The sequence below is a fragment of the Muntiacus reevesi genome, chromosome 1 (assembly GCF_963930625.1).
Source record: "Muntiacus reevesi chromosome 1, mMunRee1.1, whole genome shotgun sequence".
Lineage (NCBI taxonomy): Eukaryota > Metazoa > Chordata > Mammalia > Artiodactyla > Cervidae > Muntiacus > Muntiacus reevesi.
This window is the reverse complement of record NC_089249.1, coordinates 162,007,970-162,033,466: the sequence shown is the minus strand read 5'-3', so window position 1 is coordinate 162,033,466 and position 25,497 is coordinate 162,007,970. Positions and strand designations below refer to the sequence as shown.

General features: G+C 49.9%; 1 protein-coding gene and 2 pseudogenes across 1 annotated transcript in view; 1 reads left to right on the top strand and 2 right to left on the bottom strand.

Annotated features, from left to right (window-relative positions):
• The first annotated feature begins 5,938 nt into the window (after nucleotides 1-5,938).
• Nucleotides 5,939-6,336, top strand: LOC136164573 (transcription initiation factor IIA subunit 2-like; annotated as a pseudogene).
• Nucleotides 6,337-6,530: 194 nt separating this feature from the next.
• On the bottom strand, nucleotides 6,531-12,387 carry LOC136153246 (protein BEX3-like; annotated as a pseudogene).
• Nucleotides 12,388-12,522: 135 nt separating this feature from the next.
• SLC2A1 (solute carrier family 2 member 1) overlaps nucleotides 12,523-25,497 on the bottom strand; it is a 28,316-nt gene continuing 15,341 nt past the window's right edge. Inside the window, exons 3-10 of the mRNA XM_065914847.1 lie at nucleotides 18,112-18,272; nucleotides 17,688-17,928; nucleotides 16,545-16,707; nucleotides 16,271-16,458; nucleotides 15,905-16,009; nucleotides 15,370-15,471; nucleotides 13,974-14,177; nucleotides 12,523-13,608 (exon numbers count right to left, since the gene is read on the bottom strand). Coding sequence (XP_065770919.1) covers nucleotides 13,408-13,608; nucleotides 13,974-14,177; nucleotides 15,370-15,471; nucleotides 15,905-16,009; nucleotides 16,271-16,458; nucleotides 16,545-16,707; nucleotides 17,688-17,928; nucleotides 18,112-18,272 — 1,365 coding nt within the window. The 3' untranslated portion in view covers nucleotides 12,523-13,407. The remainder of the gene's footprint in view (nucleotides 13,609-13,973; nucleotides 14,178-15,369; nucleotides 15,472-15,904; nucleotides 16,010-16,270; nucleotides 16,459-16,544; nucleotides 16,708-17,687; nucleotides 17,929-18,111; nucleotides 18,273-25,497) is intronic.

Here is a 25,497-nt window from a genome sequence, read left to right as displayed (position 1 = left end):
AGGTCGTTACATAGTATTGAGTAGGGTCCCTGGGTTATATAGTAGGTCCTGTTTTATATCAGTAGACAGTGCATATGTCAATCTCAATGTCCCAGTATATCCCTCCTTCTCCTTTACCCCAGTAACCATAAATTTGTTTTCTATGCCTGTGACTCTGTTTCTGTTTTGCGAATAAGATCGTTTGTATCATTTTAATTTTTTCAGATTCCACCTATAGCAACCTCAGGATGTTTGCCTTTCTCTGTCTGACTTACTTCATTCAGTGTGACAATCTTCAGGGCCATCCATGTTGCTGCCAATGGCATTTGATTGCAGGTTCTGCTCACAGAGGGGCAAATAGCAGGGCAGCTTTTGCTCTTTCCCTTACAGTTACAAGCCATTCTCCCTCTGGCTCAAATGACTCCCAGGGGATTTAAAGGACCAGTACTCTTTTTCACACCCTTCATTTTCTTTTTCTCCTTTTGGGGCCAAAACATTAAAGACTAGGATATTCAAAAACAACTGCATATATGGGGAAAATTAGAATGTGACTGCACACACCCAGGGAAAGATGAAAGCCCAGAAAAGACCCAAGGAGACCTTAGGTTTACATCTCAGGCTGACTTTTTGTAGAGAGACAGCCAACAACAATAAAACAAGCAAAAAAAGAAGCAAGTCCTGGGAAGGGGGAGAATATGATTTCCAAAGTGAATACATTACTAGATTCAAATGTCCAGTTTTGAGCAACAACAAATCACAAAGCATACAGAGAAACAGGAGACTATGGCCCATTTAAATAAAACAAATAAATAAACTAACAGAAACTATGCCTGAAAAAAGTCTGATGACAACTCTACCAGAAAACCCTTACAACAAGTGTTTTAAAGATGCTTAAAGCAAGATGTGGAGAAAGTCAAGAAAATAATGTATGAACAAAACAGAAATATCAGTAAAGGGAGAGAAAACCTAGAAAGAAGCCAAAAAGAAATTCTGGAGCTAGAAGGTACAATAACTGAAATGAAAAATTCACTAGAGGATTCAAAGGTAGACTGCAGAAGGTGGAAAGAATCAGTGAATGTGAAGATAGGACAATAGAAATTAAGTCTGAGGAACAGAAAGAAAAAAGATGAAAGAGAAGTGAACAGAGCTTAGGGAACCTGTGAGACAACATCAAGCAGAAAACATCAGGTATGCATTGTGAGAGTCCCAGAATGAGAAAAGAGAAAGGGGGCAGAAAGAATTATCTGAACAACTTTTGAGAACTTTCCAAATTTGATGAAAAATAGGAATATAAACATCTAGGAATCTCGATGAATTTCAGGTAAGATGAACTCAAAGAGACTCATGTTGAGATACAAAAGCAGTGGGACAGAAGCAAATTATTACTCACAAGGGATCCTCAGTAAGATTTTTGACATATTTCTCATGAGAAACTTTGGAAGCCAGAAGGCAGTGGGTCAACATATTCAAAGAGCTCAAGGAAAAATATTGTGAACCAGAATCTTATAGCTGGCAAAACTTCCGTCAAAAGTGAGGGAGAAATCAAGATATTCTCCAACAAACAAAAGCTGAAGGAATTTGTGATCTATAGACTTGACCTGCCAGAAATTCTCAAGGAGTCCTGCAATATGAAATGAAACAACATTAGATAGTAACTTGGAGCACAACACATGGGCAATTACAAAAGCTAGCATTATTGTAACAATGGTTTATAACTGCATATTTACTTATCAACATGATTTGAGAGACTAACATATTTAAAGGAAAAAAAACCATTTATTAGTCTATAAGCTAGTATGATTCTAACTTTGGTTTGTAACTCCAAATTTTGTTTGTGACATCATTTGAGAGACTAATGAACTTAGTTTATGGTTTTTCCAGTGGTCATGTATGGATGTGAGAGTTGGACTATAAAGAAAGCTGAGTGCAGAAGAATTGATGCTTTTGAACTGTGGTGTTGGAGAAGACTCTTGAGAGTCCCTTGGACTGCAAGGAGATCCAGCCAGTCCATCCTAAAGGAGATCAGTCCTGGGTGTTCATTGGAAGGACTGATATTGAAGCTGAAACTCCAATACTTTGGCCACCTGATGCAAAGAGCTGACTCATTTGAAAAAACCCTGATGCTGGGAGGGATTGGGGGCAGGAGGAGAAGGGGACGACAGAGGATGAGATGGCTGGATGGCATCACCGACTCAATGGACATGGGTTTGGGTAAACTCCGGGAGTTGGTGATGGACAGGGAGGCTTGGAGTGCTGTGGTTCATGAGGTTGCAAAGAGTTGTACACGACTGAGTGACTGAACTGAACTGAATGAACCTAAAAGAATTATTAATTTATGTTTTGGGGCCCAATTCTATAATTCTGTGGCATCAGCACACAAAAGGGGTGGGGATGGTGATATAAAGGAGCAGACTTTCTGTATCTTATTGAAGTTGCTGTTGCGGCTGCTGCTAAGTCGCATCAGTTGTGTCTGACCCTGTGTGACCCCATAGATGGCAGCCCACCAGGCTCCCCCATCCCTGGGATTCTCCAGGCAAGAAAACTTATTGAAGTTAAGCTGTAATAAATTCAAATTAGAATGTTATAAGTTTAGGATGTTAAATGTAGTTCCCATGATAATCACAAAGAAGAGAACTATAGAACATAAACAAAGAAAAATGAGAAAGGAATGCAAATGTTTTTCTACAAAAAATCAAGTAAACAAAAAAGAAGACAGTAGCACAGGAAGCGAGGCATAAAAAAGCTATGGGGGCATATAGTAAACAAATATTACAATGATAAAAGCAAGTCCTTCCTTACCAGGAATTGGGCTTCCCTCATAGCTCAGTTGGTAAAGAATCCGCCTGCAATGCAGGAGGACCGTGGTTTGATTCCTGGGTCAGGAAGATCCACTGGAGAAGGGAAAGGCTACCCACTCCAGTATCCTTGGGCTTTCTTCGTGGCTCAGCTGGTAAAGAATCCGCCCGCAATGCGGGAGACCTGGGTTCAATTGCTGGGTTGGGAAGATCTCCTGGAGAAGGGAAAGGCTACCCACTCCAGTATTCTGGCCTGGAGAATTCCATGGACTGTATAGCCCATGGGGTCACAAAGAGTCGGACATGACTGAGTGACTTTCACTTTCACCAGGAATTACTTTAAATGTAAATGGATTAAGTTCTCTAATCAAAAAACAGATTGGCAGAATGGATAGAAAACACATAATTCAATAAATACTATCTACAAAAGATTTATTTAGATGCAAGGACACAAATAGATTGAAAGTGAAGGATGGAAAATGATATTCCAAAGAAATAGTAACCAAAAGAGAGCAAAGGTAGCTATCCTAATATCAGACAAAATAGACTTTTAGTCAAGAAAGGTTGCAGGTAACTAGGGGTTTTAGTAGAGGTTCAGTTCAGTTCAGTCACTCAGTCCTGTCTAATTCTTTGTGACCCCATGAACTGCAGCATGCCAGGCCACCCTGTCCATTACCAACTGCTGGAGCTTGCTCAAACATGTCCATCGAGTCGGTGATGCCATCCAACTATCTCATCCTCTGTCGTCCCCTTTCTTCCTGCCTTCAATCTTTCCCAGCATCCAGGTCTTTTCCAATGAGTCAGTTCTTCGCATCAGGTGGCCAAAGGATTGGTGCTTCAGCTTCAGCATCAGTCCTTCCAATGAATATTCAGGACTGATCTCCTTTAGGATTGACTGGTTGGATCTCCTTGCAGTTCAAGGGACTCTCAAGAGTCTTCTCCAACACCACAGAGGTAGAGTGTATGAAAAAGCATGCCAGAGGGTACAGAGTTCTAAATGGTAGGCAAGGAGGTCCAACCAGTCCATCCTGAGGGAAATCAGTCCTGAGTGTTCATTGGAAGGACTGCTGTTGAAGCTGAAACTCCAATACTTTGGCCACCTGATGTGAAGAGCTGACTCATTTGAAAAGGCCCTGAAGCTAGGAAAGATTGAAGGCAGGAGGAAAAGGGGATGATGGAGGATGAGATGGTTGGATGGCATCACCGACTCAATAGACAAAAGTTTGGATAAACTCTGGGAGTTGGTGATGGATAAGGAGGCCTGGCATGGTGTGGTCCATGGGGTCACAAAGAATCGGACACGACTGAGCAGCTGAACTGAACTGAGGTATTCTTTCTGTAGTATGCAGTCACTAAGGTCATCCACCAAGAAGGGGCTTTAATCCCAGACCTGAGTGTGAAGAATGAAATGGGAAGAGCACTGAGGAAGTGAATTGGGTTGAGATATTTCAGTGTACTCAGAGAACAGTACACCTTTTTGCATAAATGTCCTGATATAAAATATTCCTAATAGGGTCTGCCTCTGAAGATATGTCTGAGTTAGACATGATTTTTTAAAGTATATAATAAAAGGCTAAAGATTGCCTAAGTTCCAGCACCTATTGCTCTAAAATAAAAGAAAAAAACACATTTATAGATTTTGATCAAGTTACTTTGAATCTAATTGGTTTTTAAGAGAACCAGCATAGTTAGGTGTGTGACAATATAATAATAATGAAACTAATACAACACTATAAATCAACCATACCTCAATTTACAAAAAGAATTAAAAACAAATAAAGTGAAAGTGAAAGTCGCTCAGTCATGTCTGACTCTTTGCGACCCCATGGACTATGCTGTCCATGGAATTCTCCAGGCCAAATACTGGAGTGGGTAACCTTTCCCTTTTCCAGGGGATCTTCCCAACCCAGGAATCGAAACCAGGTCTCCCCCATTGCAGGCGGATTCTTTACCAGCTGAGCCACCAGGGAAGCAAAAACAAATAAACAACAAGAAAATTATAGTAGCCACTGAATGAGTGCTTGTTATGAGCCAGGTACCATAAATCTTTCCTCTTTCAATACTCACAGCAACCCAATGACAAAGATTCACTTATTATCCTCATTTCATAGATAAGGAAACCAAGTCTAAGATAGGCCTGATCAATACACAGCATCACTTGGATTAAAATGCTGTGCTTCTTATTTCAAAATCACATCCTTACCCACTGCACTTCATGTACCTAAGCACTGTGCTTGGCAGGAGCATACAGCACTACCCCCAAGGATGATGATGTGACAAAAAAGAACTGCTTGGCTTCTTTATGTTTGATTTGTTCAGCAATAAGTGTAAATAATAGCTGCCTCTTTATCAGGCAGAGTAATGGGAGATAAGACTGGTTTTCCCTCTTGGTTTGATTGCAAAGGAGGCAGCTAGGCCATGTCAGTTCATAGCTGTGAATGGAAATAAGAGGCTACTTACAGAGTGTGGTTTATGTAGGTGGCCCAACTGAGGTTGCCTCATCTAGACAATGGGTATAATAATAATAGTACCTACCTCCTAGGGTGTTGGTAAGGATCTAGTGTACTAATATATGTCATAGATTTAGGACAGTGCTTGACAAATAGCACTCAGTATCTAAATATTGGCCATTGTTGGTATTAAAATAGAAACTTGGCTACCAGGGATCCCTGTGGCCATAAATATATGTAACCACCAAACAGAGATAGGGGAGAAGTCCCCATTCACCCTGGCTTTTTCTCGGTAGGCATTTAGTCAGGATGATTGGCTAGCTATAATCTTGGCCAATGGTAAGCAGAGCTCAAAGAATATACAGGGATGGAGAAATAAAGTTATCAGAAAATAATAATAGCTCCTAATCTTTACCATTTCTATAATCAAGCATCACATTAAGAGTATCCCAACTTGGGAAAAAGAGAGTATCCCAACTTGGTCTTGGCTATTCCTCACAGTTCTGTGGGGTAGGTGTTAGAAACTTTCCCTTCCACTCCCACCTCTGTGAAAAGACAGTAGGAAGTGATGGAGAGGTGGGGGCTGGGGGGTGGGGTGGGGTTCCTGCGGGGCTCCTGGGGGCACTGTTCTTCTATACTCCCAGGCAGTAAGTGCCTTTTCCAAGGACACCAGTGCAAGCCTGAGCAAGAAAATTTATTTCTCCCTCCTAAGCCATGGCACATCAGCTGTAGAAAAATACCAGTATGGGAAGCAGTCTTCGGGAGAGCCTCAATGAGCTCATACCGTCTAGACACATTACCCCCAACGTGCCCTTCAAGTTCTACCTCAGTTTGATAAAGCTGTAAATTCAACACTGGCACAAAAGGTCAGAGTCAGTTTCGGGTCTATGTATGTTTGGCTACCTTCCCTGAGGAGTTACTGAGATTTCAAACATCTGAGACATTATCTGCAGAATTGAAGGGCTCTCTAAATACACAAATTCTGCAATAATGTGTAGAATTTTGAATTGAATGATGTTGAATTCAGAGAGGTGACAGAACTTATTAAATTGGATAAAGTGAAAATTGTAGCCTGTAATGGTAAAAACACTGGCTCTAGTACTACAGAATGAATAGGGAGAAATGGCTTTTTAATGACATTCTGTTATCGTTCATGTCTTTTTGAAGAAAAGCATATAAAACTTTTTAAAAAATGTATCCTAGCATTGAGGAAATGACTACACTGTGCCGTACTATCAGATAATTCCAGTAGAAAGAAGCTTATCACTCTGTACCTTCTTATATTACCTTTATTATACAGCATGAAGAAGTAGAAATTTTGTTAAAATGACAAATCAAACATTGTTGCCCTCCTAAGATTATTCTTTAATAAATTCATTTTAAAACTCAAAAAAAAAAAAGTGATGAGGATTCCTGTCTGGGCAATATGACACACCATAATTACATCACAGGTTTGCGGAAATAGATTATAGGCCCCCCAAATACTTTGAGTTCCCTCCTTTAAAATTAGATTTTAAACCCTAGGCCACAAGAATCAATGGTACTGTCTGAGAAACTCTGAGTGAAGCCTGTTGACACAAGTGCATTTGAAAGTTCAAAACACCAACAGATTTGTACTCTCTGTTTAGAAAGAAAGGAGGGAGGAGGGAAAATATCTACCTCCCAGTTGTTATAAAGTTTGGGTTAAATTTATACCTACTCTTTTTGCTGTTGTTGTTTTATAATTGCTTTATTAGCTTTACACTTTCCCACGCAAATAGTGAAACTCTACTGTTGACAGAAACTTAGAGTGCCAAGGCAATCTCCAGTTATACGCTGGTAACACAGAACCCACGTGGCACTTAGAAATTACATAAGGTTCACAGCCAGTGTATCGGTAAAATGCAAGGAAAAAGAGGCCAACAGTGGGAATCGCACTATTAATCTCATGGAACATGGCAGGAGTCAAGGCATAAGGCAAAATTCCTCGTGGTGGTCATGGTGATTTGAGAGCTTTCCCATAAGGATACGTAGACAATTCCTCAGCTGCAGCTCCCTTAGTTTTCTCATCTCTGCTATGAATGTTTACATACCATCTCTATCTCCATCACTGACCCCCCTATTGGGTATGGTCTGTTGGAAATTAGGGGCAAGGTGGCAAGCCTGTCTTCCTCTATTATTTCCTGCTGGCTGGTGGCCAGGTGGCCCTAGCCCCTGCCCAAAGGACAGTCTTCCTCTCCATTCTGCGTGGGCTGTTCCATTTCTTTGTTTTCCTGGGCCTATCCTCATTGTCTCCTGCTCCGCTGATTCTCACAAGTGCGCTGCCACACCACTTAATCCTGCAGACCTGATCCTCTTCCCCTGGCCTGATGCCAGACCACCATGCACAGAGCAGTAGGGAGCTGCTACCCAGGTAGGAGTCTGTGCTCAATTTTTATCCTTATTTCTATCTTGGAGAGCTAAGATAAATTAATTGCAATTTCCAAGACTTGTTACTGGAAATGCCAATGAATTTTCTGTAAGAGTCAGAGGTTTGTTTTCATAATTATCTTTATGGGTTGTTTTCACCTTACAACTGGATTTTTGTTATAGAAAACTAAATGTGTTACAATGTAGGTTCCCTCCAAAGTTGAAAAGTAGGTCATAGGAAGATGGATTTGCTCACTAACCCTATGATAACTAACCTGCTGAGCATAACTGCATATTATAATGAATGCAAACAAAATATCAAAACTGGGAAGTTTCTTCTTATATTAAAAAAACCCCAAAACAAAACCCAAAGTCCTCAAGTGACATATGAGGCCCTACAGGGTCAGGTGTCCTGCCACCTCTTCGCTCTTATCTTCCTGTTGCCCTGGTCCAGCTGTCTTGACCTCCCTGCTGGTCCTTTAACACACCAGACATGGTCCTGCCTTTGTACCTTTGGACTTGCTGTTCTATTGGCTTAGAAAAGCCTCTCCCCCTGATTAAGGGTCTGATTTGCTCCCTTACTTCATTCAAGTTTGTTATCACTTCTTACTTCATTCAAATTTGTTATCACTTATCACTCCCTCAGGGTGACCTTCAAATTATTTCATCTAAAATTGATCCGCCCACCCCATGCTCACATCCATCATCTTCTATTCTTTGGTTTGCCTTTTCTGCCCCATAACACAAAATCACCATCTGATACTTTATTATATACCTGTTGATTGTTGATTGCTGGTTTCCCCTACCAGAATGTAAGCTCCATGAAAGCAAAACTTGGTTTTGTTTACTGCTGTATCCCCAGCACTGGAACAATGCCTGGTGCGCAGCAGGTACTCAGTAAATGAATGAAGTGAAACTAATCAAAAGATCTGGGTTCCATGACAGGAAAGAGCTTGCACTGGCAACACTGTGCCAGGTAGTTTAAAAGTTGCAGAGCATAGAGCCAGAAAGGACCTTGAAATCCCTGGGGATTCACAGAAACCCTGGGGTGAGTACCAGATTTGATGAAAGGAGTGGAAGGGGAAATATGGAGTAACTCTAATGGATACCTGTCTCATACACACATCCTCTTATTTCATCTCAGTATCACAACAGATGAGGAAATTGAAGATCAGAAAGGTGAAGTGACTTACCCAAAGATTTTCAGCAAAGTAGCAGGGCCGGAATCTGAAATCAGCTCTATCTGACTCTAGAAACCATGTTCTTTCCAAGACACCACACAGCTGAGGAGAAAGTTTGGCAAAGGGTATTTGTTCAGTTAAGTAATTGTTGAAGGAATGAAAAAATGCTTCATAGAGAAAGTGATTGTTCATTTGGTCTTTTTTGAGATCAAACAGCCTTAGGGAAAGACCAAAAGCAGACCAAGAGAAAGAAGCTTGGAAAGAAAGTTTTAAGATTAGGCAGTGAGGTGGGGAGCTGTCCAGGGAACACTGAGTATCTCAGCTTAGCTGGGTCTTAAAGTGTTGAAGGAGCATTTGGGAAGATCAGGTCTCCAAGGACTTGAATGTGAAAGATCTTGACAGCTTGGTTATGGAATTTGAGCTTTACCACGAGACAATAGGGAGCATTAAGCTGTAATGTGGTCAGACACTACTCTGGGAAGTCATTCTGGGGCGCTGGGGACAGGGTTAAAAAAGCATCTTTTGTAATAGTCCCTGTGAAGGGTTATTGCCAAAGAAATCAATTCTCTCAATCCATGAGAGGTTGAGAGTTGAGGTTAAAACCAGCCCCCACCTACACATTCACACAATAGCCACTAGTTGGCAGCAATGTTCCAAGAAATCAGTGAGCCAGCCCCTGCAAGTAGCAGCTTCCTCAGCCAATTCCTTGGGCTGTCCTGGGATATGGTGGAACACAGAGAAAGCGGGGGGATCAGTCTTTGTGGAGGGAACCCCAAAGGTACATAGGGGAAGGAGTATGTGGAGGTCAGAGGACAGAGTGATCAATGCCTGAAGTATGGTTGCGTTGGGGCAGGGGTAGGGGGTCGGGGCTGGAGGCAGTGGAGAGAGAGAGGAGGCTACATCTGAGAGCTAGAAACATTGCAAACAGCCTTGAGTTTCCAGGCTGAGAAAGCTGAATGTTACCCTGAGGGAAATGGGAGCCCAGGAAGGGTTTTAAGTAGAAGAGAAACATGCCGAGATTTGCCTTTTAGAAAGATCACAAAGATTATTGTGTGGAGAATGAAGGGAAAGAGACAGGAAGTGAGGAGAGCAGTGAGGAGGTGCTGCAGTGACCTCTGTAGAGAAAAGTGGTCTGAACCAGAGCCAGCAATGGCAGTGGACAGAACAGGTCAGATTTGTAAGAGACTTACATAAAAACCATAGAATGAGAAAGAGGGCATCAAAATGTTGTTTTCATAGAAGAGAATGAATATTCTCTCCCCATTATTAAGAACACATTCTGAATTGTTGGATTTTCTCCCTAAAACTGCACTGGGAGAACTCAGATCGTGGAACTTTTTTTAGGTCTAAATTCACTCAGCAATCCTGATCAGTCTGTGGTGGGAACTGGCAACAAAGGAATGATTTAGCAGTTGCCTCCCCAGTCTGGGGGAATAAGTCAACTCCTGTACAGCGTCGAGGTGGCTTTGCTGAAAGAAATATAGGATGCTGTGGGGTCCAGCGGGGGAACCTGATCCAGGGACCCAGGGAGAATAGACTTTTGAGCCTGAGACATCAGATAAAGGTTCTCACAAAACTGTAAGCTAAGCATTGGAAAAGAAGGGAGTTTGGGAGGAGCCCCGTTACCTATTTACTCCTTTTCGTCACAAGCCGTCACCTTTTGTGCTATAAGGTATCCCAGGTGAGCTACATTCCTCAGGATGACAGCGCTAACCCAGCCATGGTCGCCAGCTCTTAGAGCAAACGCACCTCCCTGAAGACAGAGGACCACAGAGTCCCTTACTTGGTCCTGGACCACCGCCAGGAGCAGCCAGGCTGTGATTGGTGGGAGCCTGGGGCCCGCCCCTCACCAGCCCAACATTGCGGTTCTGATTGGTGAAGACACTGCGTAGCCCCGCCCTCCCCGCGAGTAGACAATGGAGGCTAACCACGTGGATGCGGGAGTGCACAGCCGGCCCTGAAGCACCGGTGTTAGGGGTCTATGGGGAAGATGAAAGATCGCCCGGGCACCAAATCTTCTACACTCACGATGGATTGCGGCCTCTAGAGAACAGGCGTCAAGGGACCGGAAACTGTGCCTCCTTAAGAATGTGGACCCACGCTGGGGCGGGCCGGGACTCCAGGCGCCTGCGTGCAGCTCGCAGTTTGGGAAATGGTGGCATCCTGCACGTTGGTGCAAGCCTTGTGAAGGGCGGAAACCGGGGAGCAGATTCTCGGACCTTTTCAAACCAAGGTCTGGAGCCCTGCGCTGTGGCGGGGCTAGAGTGTTTCCAGGCTCTGCCCTATTTCGGCGCCATCTGCTTTGCATCCCTAAGCTCTGGCCGCTAGCGTGCCTCTTCGGCCCTAACCCCACCCCTAGTCCGTTTCCTTCCGGTGGGACGGCAGTCAGTGTCACCATAGGTTTTTAAGAGCCCTGAGTGCACACCTGGCAGCAGGGTTCTCTGACTCTTTGCACTAACCCGCCTAGGGCCCCAGCAAACTAACTCCTTTCAACAGAAGACTTTTGAGGACATGGACATGTGATGAGTCCTCCTTCATCGCACCTGGCCCCTGCCCATCATCGGTTCACCACCCTGCCTGCCTGCTCAGGCAAAGCACACCCCTTCTCTGAACTTCCCTCTTTGTGAGATGATGGCTGACTCTTCAGGTTCTTTATACCTAATGATACCGATAGGCATTGCCAACTAGGATGTACTTTCTTTCCCTTCTCGCCCTCTACAACCCCTCTTCATGCCAAGCAGGTTTTAGTCTCACCTGTGTGCAGTTATGAAAGCTTCCACAGGTATATCCCACCCCACCCCCCAAGATTTTGTAAGATGAACCTCTAGGGACAAATATCTTTGGTGCTTCTATTTCATCAACTGTCTTCTGCCTGCCTGCTCTGTGCCAAGCACTGTATTTAGTACTGGAGACCCAGAAGAACCAAATTGACTTCTTTCTGTGAAATTGAGGCTAGTGGAAGAAATAGGAACTTGTGATAAAGATATAGTGCCACAGTAAAGAAACAAAGTGCTCTTGAAACTCAGGGATTGGGAGAATGGCATGAGAAATCTTTCCAGAGTGTGCAGTAGCCTATAAGCTGTATCATACAGGGCATTCTGAATTAAATAGATGGAAAAAGGCAGCTTAACAGCTCACTCTGCCCATGCAGTGAACATGCTTCATTGGAGGGGATGGGAGTTTGAGGGGAGGACTGAGGTATAGCGCAGGTGGTGTGCAGTATAATTTTTTTTTTCTTCTTTGCCACACCATGTGGCTTGCAGTATCTTAGTTCCCCTGACAGAGGACTGAACCTGGGCCACACAGTGAAAGCATCAGGGAATTCCTGCAGTATAACTTAAAAGCAGGGGTTTTAGCATATTTGCTGTGAACCTTCAGGCACATTAACCTCTTTGAGTCTGTCAAACGTACAGAGATAGTACCTACCTCACTTTCAAGATAATGTATATCAAGGCCTGAGCATCAAGGTCAGCACATAACTGTCATTCTTTTGAATACCAGCTATCATTTGTGAAGAAAAATGGGAATGCCTCAAATGCCACAATTTTTAGATAATCTCTAGGTAATAGAGAGCAAACAGATTTTTAAGCGGTAGAGGGTGTTGACCAACAGTGCTTGGAAATAACTGGATCTTGGAGTCAGAAAGTCTGAAGTTGTTCTAAGAGTGGCTTCTCTCCCATTCCCATCCAAATCTGCCTACCCTCAATCCACACGCATTTCAAAACCATGTTTCTAAAAACCAGCCATTTATATCTGCTTAAGTAAGTTACAGAGGGAGTAAGGTGGTGTATTTACAAGTTGGTTTGTCCAGATATACTATAACTTAGTGTCTGTATTTAACATTGACAACCAAAAAATATATATAAATATCTTCCAACTATACACAGCAGGGCAGGAGTGTCCAGGTCTTCTTGCATAGTGAGTTCCCAGTTTCCCATGGCCCCCTCCTCTCATGGTGATCGTCTGGCCCTCAGTGCAAAGGAGACTAGCACCTGGCAGCCCAGTCTGGCCCCTCTGCTCTCCTCCCTGCACTCCAGTGCTCCCAACTGGTCTCAGGCAAGGGAAGATTAATTTGAGTGGTTGGGTAGGAAGAGACGGGAATAGGCAAAACCTAACAGAGCCTGACCCCTAGGTTGGGGAGACCCAGGTCCACAGAAGGGGTGGCCATAGCCACCTCTTGGGGTAGAAGACTCATAGTTTGCAGTTCGATTAGTGTGTCCTTAGGTCATAGGTCCAGCCCTACAGATTAGCTTGGCAAAGAAGGCAAGTGTCTAGGCAGGGCATGGTCCCACCCTCAGGCACTGAGCCATTTAGGGTGAAGCCAGGGATGTGGGTGAAGGAGACTCTGGCTGATAAAAAAATAATAACAAAATCAGTAATAAAAAATTATAAAACCTGTTGCTTATCTGAATAGATCTGAGCAACAGTCTTTTGTTAAAATCCTGGAGCCATTAATGTCCTGAATTTTCTTCTGGACATCACTGCTGGCTGAAGGAAGGAGCCCCAGGCCCGGCTCTGCTGAAATCTATCAGTTTGAGAGTCTCATCCAGCTGCCTGCGCGCTGAGAGATCCTTGGGCTGCTGGGAGCAAACCGGGCTGGAATTGTGGGGCACCTCACACTTGGGAATCAGCTCCCAGGGGGTGGAACAGCTCCTCAGGTGTCTTGTCACTTTGGCTTGCTCCTCCCTGCCGGAAGCCGGAAGCAATCTCATCGAAGGTCCGGCCTTTTGTCTCGGGAACTTTGAAGTAGGTGAAGATGAAGAACAGAACCAGGAGCACGGTGAAGATGATGAAGACGTAGGGTCCGCACAGTTCCTGAAAGACACATAGAGACACTTGGTTGGAGACCTGACGCTACATCCTGCCCTTAGGATGGACAGTCATTTTACCTTTGGGTCCCTGATCTGAAAAAGGGAACACCCACCTACAACCCAGAACTCTGCTGAACCTGGCATGTGATAAGAGCAGGTTCTGATGGCAGAGCAGAATAGACAATTCAAAGCTAAGGCAAGAACCCTGGAGTGGAGGTCAGGGTTCTGAGCCCATAACGTGGCCTTCTGAGCCTGTTTCCTCCCCAGTGTGATTCCAGTAAGAATAGCAGGGACAGCATTTTGCACAGCGCTGTGGGGTCCTGTGTGCAGGAGAGAAACGCTGGAGTGCGGGGACTCTGGGGCTCTCACCTGCACATACTGGAAGCACATGCCCACAATGAAATTCGAGGTCCAGTTGGAGAAGCCGGCGACGGCAATGGCAGCAGGACGAGGGCCCTGGCTGAAGAGTTCAGCCACAATGAACCACGGGATGGGGCCTGGGCCCACTTCGAAAAAGGCCACAAAGCCAAAGATGGCCACAATGCTCAGGTAGGACATCCAGGGCAGCCGCTCCTGTTGAGGATGAGAGAGGGGAGGAAAGTTAGGCTGGGCTGTGTTGGGTCCTCAGAGGAAACCAACTTCAGGGGCAGCCCAGGGCAGGCTCAGAACTCTGGCAGGCAGGAGGCCTCGGGCTGGTCCTTGATTTGCTGTGGGACTTAGGTACCCTGTGCCAGGTCTATTTGCTCATCTGAACAAAACAGTTTAAGCCCTGCATGGTGCTTGTGAGCTTGCGTCTGCCTCCAGGAACGGTCATGTAGTTGCACGCAGGAGGTGCTAAGAAGAGGTCCCTGTGGTCCGCTGGCTCTGGTTGTGGAGTCTGCTTATGGCGGGAGGATGTGGAAGAACATTCCTGGGGGTGGCTGTCAGAGGCTTGTAAGGTACCCAGCTCAGGACTAGCATTGGGCAGGCATGAAGTTCCACAGAGAGCCATTCTCGAGGAGACCACAGTAGAAGAGTTATATGGTTTTGTTCCAGATTCCAGATCCCCTGCTTATCACCTATGGGGTGCTGGGCCTCTCAGTCATCAACATACTCTCTAAGCCTTGGTGCAGCTGTAAAATAAGTGTCCTGGTGTTTTCCTTGCCCAAACACTGGACAAGCGAGTGGTGTGTGAAGTGCCTGGGATAAGGTTATCATAGAGGTTATAGTCACAGGCTTGGGGCCAGCAGACCTGAAGTTGATTCCTGGCTTTATCTGCTGCATTACTAACCTCACCCGGAAGGGGGTGGGGAGGGGGAAGTTTCCTCACTGGAGAAGTGGAAATATTGACTGAACTACTCCTGTGCGTCCTGAGGACTGAGTGAGATAAGGCATGTTTCCATGCCTCTGTGGTAAGGAGGGCATTGCTTTCCAGGGCTGTTTACAAGAAGAATTGAAGCTGCAGAGGAAGACTTTGCAGAGCAGCTCCAGGGGCGAGGGAACTGGTGGGGCTAGAGGTGTGGTGGTGAGGAAGCACCAGGCAGGGAGGAGCTGGTTTAAGACCGGATGAGAGTGGAAAGAGACAGCCCGAGGAAGGCGAAAGTCCGGCCCAAGCCCGGGGCTGTGGGTGCGGCAGAATGAGGGGGAGGGCAGCCCCACCTGGGGTCTGGCCAGCCTGGGGCTGAGAGGAGCACCTTGGGATCAGTTGCCCACGTGAGCTCCCCGGCCCCCTTCCTCTCCCCTCCCCCTTGCCGCCCCACCTCACCCCCAGAGCACAGCAACTCACCAGCAGCGCCAGCGCGATGGTCATGAGCACTGCGCAGCCTGCCATGCCAGCCAGGCCGATGAGATGCAGGGTCCGCCGGCCGGCTCGTTCCACCACAAATAGCTGTGGGCAGAGAGAGGGTCGGTGCCTCCCCTCCTGGTGCCCCTCCCTCCAGGCGGGTCCCCCCCAAGTGCTGGGAAAGCCACAGGGTGCCGCAGAGATGGAGTGGCCGATGGATCGCCTCTTCCCTGGGGCTGGGCTCGGGGACTACAGAGGATCCCAGGGGGTGAGAGCTGCCCACGAGAGCCAGACAGCTGAGCATTCTGGCTGTGGCCTTGGGCCAGCCGATGCACTTCTCTGAGCACCAGTGTCAACTGATACGTGTGATGAACTTGACAAGTTGTTGAAGATGAAATGAGAGAGCACTTAGGGAGCACGTGATGCCTGCCTGGCTCGCAGTAAAGACTGCTGTTCGGTCACGAGGCCCCAAGGCCCCGAGACCACAGGCTGGACGCCAGCTGCTGGCTGGCTGTGGGCAACGACGCGGAAGACTCACCGACACGACAGTGAAGGCTGTGTTGACGATGCCGGAGCCGATGGTGGCATACACGGGCTGCTGCACCCCCGCCTTCTTGAAGATGCTTGTGGAGTAATAGAAAACCTACGGGACACGGTAGTCGGGGCTCAGCCGGGTGCTCTGGCTCTTCGCCGGCCTCTGTCCCAGTGGGTGCAGAACACACGGTCAGTAAAGGACACTGAAGAGGACACTGCAGGAGGGCCCTTCTGAGTTTGGGTTCTAAAGGAGAGCTGTTCCTCGGGCAGGGGTCCGTCTGCTGTTTCAGGTGTGGGATCTATCCACAGGACGCCTTGGGCCCCAGGGATTGGCAGGGGGCACAGGAGAAGGTGGGTACGGGACACTCACAGCGTTGATGCCGGACAGCTGCTGGGACAGCTGCAGCACCACGGCAATGAGGATGGGCTGGCGGTAGGCTGCCGAGCGGAACAGTTCCAGGATGGTGACCTTCTTCTCCCGCATCATCTGCCGGCTCTCCTCCTTCATCTCCTGCAGATCGCGGGTCACATCCGCGGTCCCACGCAGCTTCTTCAGCACTGAGGGGGCCGGAGGGAAGGTGGGGGTGGCTCAGCGCGGGGAGGAGGCTGGGGCCGGGGGCGGGGAGGGGCAGGGCCCGCCATACCGCTCTTGGCCCGGTTCTCCTCGTTGCGGTTAATGAGCAGGAAGCGGGGGCTCTCGGGACAGAAGGGCAGCAGGACGCACTGCAGCAGGGCCGGGATGAAGATGACGCTCAGCAGCAGGGGCCACAGATCCTGGTTGCCCATGATGGAGTCCAGGCCGAACACCTGGGGGAGCAAGGCGGGAGCAGCGGCTGTGAGCGCCAGGCTCAGGGCTCGCTCCCACCCTGCTCCACCCAGGAGCCTTTCCCTGCTTCAGAGAGAGGGCTCTAGTTCTGAGTCTAGTTGTGCCACTAATGTGAGGCTTAACTTCTCTGAGGGGGCTTCCCTCATAGCTCAGTTGGTAAAGAATCCGCCTACAATGCAGGAGACTCCGGTTCGATTCCTGCATTGGGAATATCCGCTGGAAAAGGGAAAGGCTACCCATTCCAGTATTCTTGGGCTTCCCTTGTGGCTCAGCTGGTAAAGTATCTGCCCGCAATGTGGGAGACCTGGGTTCGATCCCTGGGTTGGGAAGATCTCCTGGAGAAGGGAAAGGCTACCCACTCCAGTATTCTGGCCTGGAGAATTCCATGGACTGCATAGTCCATGGGGTCACAAAGAGTCGGACCCAACTGAGCGACTTTCACTTTCACTTAACTTCTCTGAACCTCGGTTTCCTCATCTGTGACAAGGGGGAAGCAGTACCTGCTTAACAGCAATTGGGGGTGGTGGGGATAAGATAGCAGGATGGCAAACCTGTCTGGCAGGGGGCAGGGGGACTGCTACCCTGCCACAAGATGATTTGGGGGTGGAGAAGGGAGAGCCCTGAGAGAGGGGACTGCGTACACATATACAGGTATCAGGGCCTGGAGGTGTGAGAGAGATGATGGCAGGTTGAGAAACCAGTAGGCTGCCCTGTGCTTGGGTGCCCAGGGTGAGAAGAAAGGAGGCAAGGCTGACTGGGCGGGGATGAGAAGGGTCAAGGCAACTGGACCTGCTCTCCCACTGGGAATGGGGAAGCGGGGAGGATGATGAACGTGGTGTGTCCTTGGGACCTGTGCCTCGGATGTGGCCACGAGGCTGTCCTCTCCAGGGCTGTGGAAGGCTGGGCGAGGAGTCGAATCTGGACACACACCCGAGGGATGGAGCCATGGGTGGGTGCTTACCTGGGCGATGAGGATGCCGACGACGATGCCCAGCTGGTGCAGTGTGCCCAGGGCCCCTCGGAGCTCAGTGGGGGACACCTCCCCCACGTACATGGGCACAAAGCCAGTGGTCAGGCCGCAGTACACACCAATGATGAAGCGACCCAGGATCAGCATCTCAAAGGACTTGCCCAGTTTTGAGAAACCCATAAGTACAGCGGACACGAAGGCCAGCAGGTTCATCATCAGCATTGAATTCCGCCTGGGGGGGAGGGGAGGCAGGTGAGCAGTGGAGGAGGTCACAGGTCAGGCAGGTCCCTGGAGACCCCTGGAAGCTCCAGGGGCTGGGTCATAGATAATGCCCTAGGACAGGCAGAGAAGGCCCCCTCACCCCCTGACTCCAAGCTGGGACTCCCTGGGCAGGGCCAGAACCCCTTCTGCTCACCGGCCAAAACGGTTAACAAAAAGGCCCACGGAGAAGGAACCAATCATGCCTCCCACTGAGAAGATGGCCACGGACAGGGACCAGAGTGTGGTCAGCGTGGTGGGTGGGATGGGGTCCCCATAGCGCTGGATCCACGTCTGGTTGTAGAACTCTTCAATCACCTGCAGGAGGAAGCAATAGCCTGGTGGGTGAGGCCGGAACCCATCGTCCTCTTCTCTCTCACTTCTCCTCAAAGAGGACCATTTTACCCCGGGATGCTGGAAGGGGCCCAGGGCCCCAGCCCCAGGCCCTTCCCCTTCGGTGGGCTTCAGTGCCCCCAGACCCTCACCTCCTCGTGAGAAACAAGGGGCTGGACTCTATCTGTGAGGGAGAGTGGTGCCAGCTCTCACACCTCCCCCAGGTGCAGGTTCCAGGGCCCTGTGGTTTCCGGTGCTCAACAGGACTTTCTGGGGATGATGGCAAGTGACCAGCACTGGGAGTTCAGGCAGTGCAGAGGGGCTCAGAGACAGCGCTTCCGCCTGCATGCCCCCTTTTCCTTCAAGGTGCCTAAGGCCACTGGCCACTCTGGCTGTCTCCCCAACCCCGCTTCCTGGGTAGGAAATACAGCTGAACAGAGGCCCTGGGAAGAAGGGAGAAGCCCGCTCACTTTGCACTCAGGGTCTGCTGTGAACATCTTGCACCCAAATGCTCATGAGACCAAGCTGCCACTTTCTATCCCCCAGGCCCAGGCCCTCCCGCCTGGCCTGGGAGATCCCCCCTGAAGGACCCATGGCCTTGTCCTCTCTCCCGGTTGCCCAGCTGGGAGGTTCGGGGAAAAGCTGCAGACAAGGAAGCAGTTCCAGGAACTGGAGACACCTGTCCTAGAACAGGCCTGCCCGCTAGCCCTGCCCCCACCAAGGGGAGGGCCTGGCCGCTCAGGCCCGGGAATGTGGCAGGCGGGCAGCACCGGTTCTGCCTGCGCACACTCTCTGCTCTCAGGTGACGCAGATACACGCCCACTGCCTCAGGACGGGCCAGACCCACCCGGCCACATGTGTCGCTGGGCACAGACCCAGTGTACCCAGAAACAACTTCCTGTGTACCCATGCCATCACACACTCACACACACATACACACACTCGTGCTCACATAATCTGAGTATTCCCGGCTTCAGCAAGTCACAAACCTGCATGCCCCTGCTGCCCTCACCACCTGCAGCTCAAACTCAACTCCACACCAGCCCAACCCAGGGGCACCCCTCCCCACTGCAAGTTCGGGTACCCTGGGCTGTATGCAGTCTCTAGTGCAGCACGATCTCCGTCGGCACTGCTCTTTGACTGTCCTTAACCTTTTCAAGCCCCCACGGTCCCAGGAATGCCCACTCAGTGATCTATTTGTCTGTCCAGGGAAGCTGGACTCAACCAAGTTCAGACTCAGCTCTACCACTCATCTCCAGGGCAAGTGATTGTATCTTGAATGATGACATTAGCAACACCCACTTCATAGTGCTGTGGGGGAGTTAATGAAACACACTTGCAGTGCTCACACGGTGCTTGGGACCACCACTGAGCCGAGGAGCCCGCCATGCATGTTTCGGTTCTGACTCAAAGGCAGTGCAGGCCACTGACAAAGGCTGACGGAGCCTGCATCCCATAAGTCAAAATCATGGCACCTGACAGTGTCTCTGCCTTTGGCCTAGGCACTGTTTCCCCACCTTCCACAGTTACTCCCCCTGAGGGCCTGCCCTGCCTTACCACGCTGAAACCTTTTGAAATCCAGCTCAGAGAGTTCCAGGAGTCCGTCCTCCCTGAGGGCAAAGACCCCAGTGGATTCACCCCAGGGCCTGTCCCAGGGCTCACGCAGGATGAAGGAAACCATGAAAGGGCTTAGGCTTTCCTCCTAGAAACCCTTACATCTACCAGGGGCACAGAAAGCAGATTTCAACCAAACAAACACAAAGTTCTTGTGTTCTTCAAGGGACAAAACCAATCCCAGAGGAGGACTGCTTGGGCACAGCAATGCTCCATTTATCAGGCTCTGCAGAGAGCAAGCTGTCCTGGATAAGGGAACTGCCCAGATAAGTGACCCTCACCCCTCAGGGGGCCCATCGTCTGCGTGGAAACCTTTCTCCCTCCCATCCCTTACCCTCTGCTGCCGTGAGCAACTGGACGTACAAGCAGGGCTTGAGTGCACTGCTGACCTTGGGGCTTTGCAGGGCCAAGGCGAGGTGTTTGCTCCGGGTGGCGTTTAATTTTTGCATTCTGTAGTTTACCCCCACCCTCTGTGGTTCAGATGCTTGTCTCACAGAACTCTCCCCACAAGCGTTTTAATATCTGCCAAGCCAGTTAATGAAGCTCATTTGAATTGTGTGCAAAGAGTCAATATGTATAGCATTTATGAGGTGTCGCCAGAGCCTCCCCAGTTACATCTCCTGCATGTGGTGACAAGTCAGAGGGCCCAAACCCTGTTCCAGGCGAGCCCGAGTGAGCCTCTCTCTCTGCTCCTGAGCCCCTTGCTGCTTTGACCACTGTATGGGCTTGAGGGAGGCTGAGAAGCCAGCCCCCTCTACCCTGCCCCAGATTCATCCTCTTCACCCACCAGCAGCACTTCCTCGCTGAGGAGGCTGCCTAGCGGGTTCCTGCCTCTGGACCTGGTGCTTGAGATTTGTGGGAAGAAGCCGAGTGAGGTTTTCCTTCCCCGCATGTGGTGTGTAGACTCTCTATCCTCTCCCCCGGGGGTGCATGCCCTATGTGGGCGGTGAGGCTGACCCTTGGTTCAGGAAAGGCAGATGGTCCTTCAAGAACAGAAGAACCCTACACAGGGAGAAGTTCTAGGTTCACTTCTCCCACCCAGTTGCTGCCCTCAGCATCATCCAGCAATGGCTGGGTGGCCCTCAGGGAAGAAGAGCCCCTCTAGGGTTAGTCGCTCAGTCCTGTTTGACTCTTTGCAACTTGGATTGTAACCCACCAGGCTCCTCTGTCCATGGAATTCTCCAAGCAAGAATACTGGAGTGGGTTGCCATTTCCTTCTCCAGGGGATCTTTCCCAACCCAGGGATCGAACCTGGGTCTCCTGCATTGCAGGCAGATTCTTTCCTGTCTGAGAGCCTCCTTACTGCTTCCTTAACCGGATCCCACAGACCCACACTGAGGCTCCTGGCAGCCTCCTCAGCCGCGGCTCACATGTGAGGCGAGGCCTCACGTGTACATCTTCTGAATGCTCCAACCTCACATTCTGGTTACCAGCCAGGAAGATAGATACCCTTGGTCCTGCCACTGCCCCACATCCAGTCACTCAGCAGGTCCCATCCCTAAAATTCACCTCCTAACCTGTCCTCCTCTCTACCCACACAGCACCTGTCCTAGGTCTCACCTGGATTCCGCTCCTGACTCCTCCCACCCACTGAAGCCAGATTCCGATTCCCACCATTACTCCCAGACTTGGCAGTCAAGCCCTGGACGTCAAGTGGACCAGGCTCAGCTGCTCCCCGTCCCAGCCTGTCCCCAGTCCTTTCCCGCCGTGTGCTAAGGAGAAAGGGCGGGTCCTGGTCGGCCCTGGCGCCAGGCTCTCTCTGTCCAGGCATCCCCTCATTGGAGCCAGAGGGCAGAATCTCCCTTGGCAATACTGTTGGGGGCCAGCAAGGAGAAAGCAGGATGGCCCCGGGCAGCTGCCATCCCTTCCCAGTAACAAGCTTTTCCTCATTCCAGCCCTTCTTCTAGGGGTGAGGGTAGGAAGAGGTTTGTGTCAGGTCTGACACCCCCTCCCTTCCACGCCTGAGTAGTAACTATGGGTGAAGGACCACACAGCTGCCCGTCTGGAGTGGAAGTTCTGACTTCCTCTGTAGTGAGGCTCTGGGCGTGAGGCAGAACCTACTGTCTGGCACTTGGAGTAAGCGTGTCACTGTTGTCTCAAGGAGAGAAGCCACCTCCTTGAGAGGAGCATTAGGGACAGAGTTTTCCATTTTTAAATTGCTGAAAAACAAAGCATTATCCTAATGAATGTATAGTATGAGAAAGAACTTGAATAACTAGGCGTTTGCCTTGGGGAGTAAAGCTCTATCTTCAGACCTTGCTGGTAGCCCCAGGCCGAGGGACCCAGCAGGTCTGCAGGGCCCCAGGGCATAGACTTCATCTGGGGATGGGGTAGGGGTAGTGAGGAGAGCTTTTGGATAAGATTACCCATGTTACAGGTAGTGAGTCCCCTGTCAGCAGGGAGCATACAAGTCAAAATTTGGATCAGGGATTGGCATAAACAACTCATATAAAAGGATAGATAGAAAATATTAAGGTTTGCTAACCACACATGGCCTCTTCTCTGTTGCTTCTTTTTCTTCCCTTTCTCTTCAAACTTCTAAACATGGGAAAAACCATTCTTAGCTCACAGTCCTACAAAAACAGGCTGCTGGCTGGATTTGGTCTCCCTGCCAACCCATGTTCTAGAATTCCAGATTACTGCCAAGAGAAGGGGTATATGTTTTGGAACTTCTGGCTGGTCTCAACTTCTTCCCTGGAGAGGCCTGGTCTTCTAGATCATCTGGAGAGGGAAAATCAGTGCTCTCTCAAAGCTTTCTTCTCTCTTTTAGACGTACTGTCAGGATGAGGGGGTTAAACAGCCACTCAGTCTTTGAGCTCCACTTAGAAGGAAGGGCCGGCTTGTCCAGTTCAGTCCCTATTTTCCATTCCCTCCCCACCTCTCCCCCACATCTGGGGCTGCTGCCACCCCTCAGCCCAGAGGGGATGTCTCCACAGCTGGCCCAGCCACGCCCCAGGGTCAGTTGGGAGTTCAGAGACAGATGCTCCAGATGGGGCTGGACAGATAGCTTCTGGGTTCCCCTGGGGGCCTCTCCCTGGGGCCTGGGGAAGAGGCCCAGGCAGCCAGATGGAGCTAGAAGCTAGGCCCCACCCCCAGAGGAGATGACCAGACCACCCAGGTTGCTTTTCTGGAAGAGTCTTGACCTGGCTTCTCTCCAAGCCTTTGCTCTGACCTCCTCACCAGTCCTTGGCCTCTGGGGTCTCCCCTGCAAACAGATCTTCATCTCCCCTGCTCACAGCTCACACCCTCAGGATGAGTGTCTCTTCCCACCCCATGTGGCCACGCCCCGACATGGCAGTGCCATCTGAGCCCCCCACACCCCTGCACCTTCGCCTTGCCTCTCCTTTGCCTTCTGCCTGGTAAGCTGTTGGGCACTATCCCTCCTCTGGAGAGCCTTCCTAATCACCTCCTCATTACTGCAGTGGTTCCCAAACAGGGGCAGCTTGGTCCCCCTCCACCTTGGGATGGGGTGATGTTCGGAGACAATTTGGGTTGTCACCCTGGTGGGGGTAGAGGCCAGGGATGCTGCTAAACATCCTACAATGCACGGGACAGCCCCTGTAATGCCAAAGAACTCTCTGGTCCCAAACTATGATGTTGAGAAAAACCCTGCTCCAAGGGCCAGGTACCCTCTCCCTCCCCCTTGTCTGTTTCCACCGATCTGTCGGCATTTCCATTGCTACCCTGGACAGCTAACTAGGACAGGTAACTGTGAGGCCCTGTGTGCGCCCTCTACACTAAATTTCAACATGGGGATGGCCTGATTCATCTGGGCCCCAGCATAGGGCTAGAGGTTGGAAGCACTGTCACTAATTGAAAAACAAGCCATGAATCTGAGTGACTTAAGAGAGGATGGAGCTGTGACAGGGTGTCACGGTGTAAGAGGCTGTGCAGCTGTGTGGGAAACTGAGACGTCTGTGCGAGAGTAAGCTTGACTCGGCCTGAAGTCGGAGCAGGAAGGAGAAGCTGGGTAGCAGCTGTTGGCATGCAAGAGTGCTTCGGCGTCTGTAAGTGCAACTGCTTTTTCTTCTACGGGTGGTCAAGAACGCAGGCTGGAGCCAGGCTTCCTGGATTTAAATCCCAGCTCTATCACTAGCTGGGAGTTCTTGGTTTAATTGCTTAACATCTCTGTTCCCCAGTTTCTTATAAAACAGGGGTTACTGTGTCTACCTAATGGAGTTATTGCAAGTAACAATTAAATTAGTATTTCTAACGCATTTGGAACAACACCTGGCGCAGTGAGCTGTAAGCTGTGAGAGTCTGCCTAAGTGGAGATGAACAGAGGGGAGAGGGGCCCAGAGCTCTTTGGATCCAGGAGGAGATGCTGCCTGGGGCCTGGGCTGGGAAGTTCATCTTGCCTGCAAGTGCTTTCACTCACCAAGCTGGGCTGTCCTGGGCAGACCTTGCCTGCTCTCTAGACCAAGTTCCTCCTTTGGCAAACAAGGAACGTTGAGCCAACGGCCCGCCAAGCCCCTTCCAGCCCAAACGGTCTGGTTTCTGAGGGTGCCTCAGACTGCCTGACACTCTCCTGGCCAGGAACTCAAGGTTCTTCAATGGCCTTTAGTCATCTCTGTTGGCAGCTCGGCCATTTGGGGAGGGGAGAGGCGGTTCTCTCCACCCAGTGTGGTGGTCAGGATGCCCTTGCACGTTTGTTTGCTCTCTGTGTGGCTACACTCCCCTCCGCCCCGGGAGAGACAGGAGGCCTGGCGGCCATCTGTAGCTCAGCCTCTCACTCCCTGGGTGCCTTCCACCCAGCCTCCAGGCCTCCTTTATGAGCGGGAAGATAACCTTGGCCCCACCCACCATGTGGGGCTACTGTGGGGAGATAATTTATGAGGAGTTGCTTTGTAAACATTTAAGATAATGTTATGATTAATTAACCACTTCCAGGAGGAAGCCCTCCGGGGCCTGTTTTATGGGGGAGACTGAGCTCCTGGTAATGAACAGCGGCACTGGCATTCTCACCGCTGGTGGGGCAAGGTCTCCTCTGGTGAGCAGGCCCCCCTGGCCAGCGTGGCAGTTTCCCCAAGAGAAGAGCTTCTGCACAGGAGTGGCCGGCCTCACGGCATGGGCCGTCAGCGGGACACCTCACGCCACCGCACCTCTGACAGGCCTGCGAGTCCCCCTGCCTGCGATCCCTGCCCATCTGTCCCCTGGGGCCGGTGTGCCCTCCAAGGTCTGCCAACTCCTTCACTAAGCCCTTCCTGTCTCTCCCGTCAGCCCTGCCCCCAGCATTAGTCATTCCTTTCTCTCTGTTCCCATAGCACCAAGGAGCCCTCCACTATTAATACTCCCGCTGTTCCCAAGGAGTCTCCCCACCCCACCCCACCCTCGCCCTCTGGATGGTTTTGGAGGGCAGGACAGGCCCAGCTCTGACCCTGTGTCAGGCAGTTCCCTGAGGGCTGGGAGGTCTCTGCTGTGTTCACAGCTCATCCCGCCTCAAGCCAAGAACACTGCCTGGTCCGTCCCTGTGGAATGAAGATGTTGGCAGAAGCACCTTGCCGTCCTAGGATGATGGCTTTGGTGCCTCCCGAGGCAGGACCGTCGCCGCTGAGCCCCGCTGTCATCTCCCACTCTGGGGTCATCCTCTCCCCTC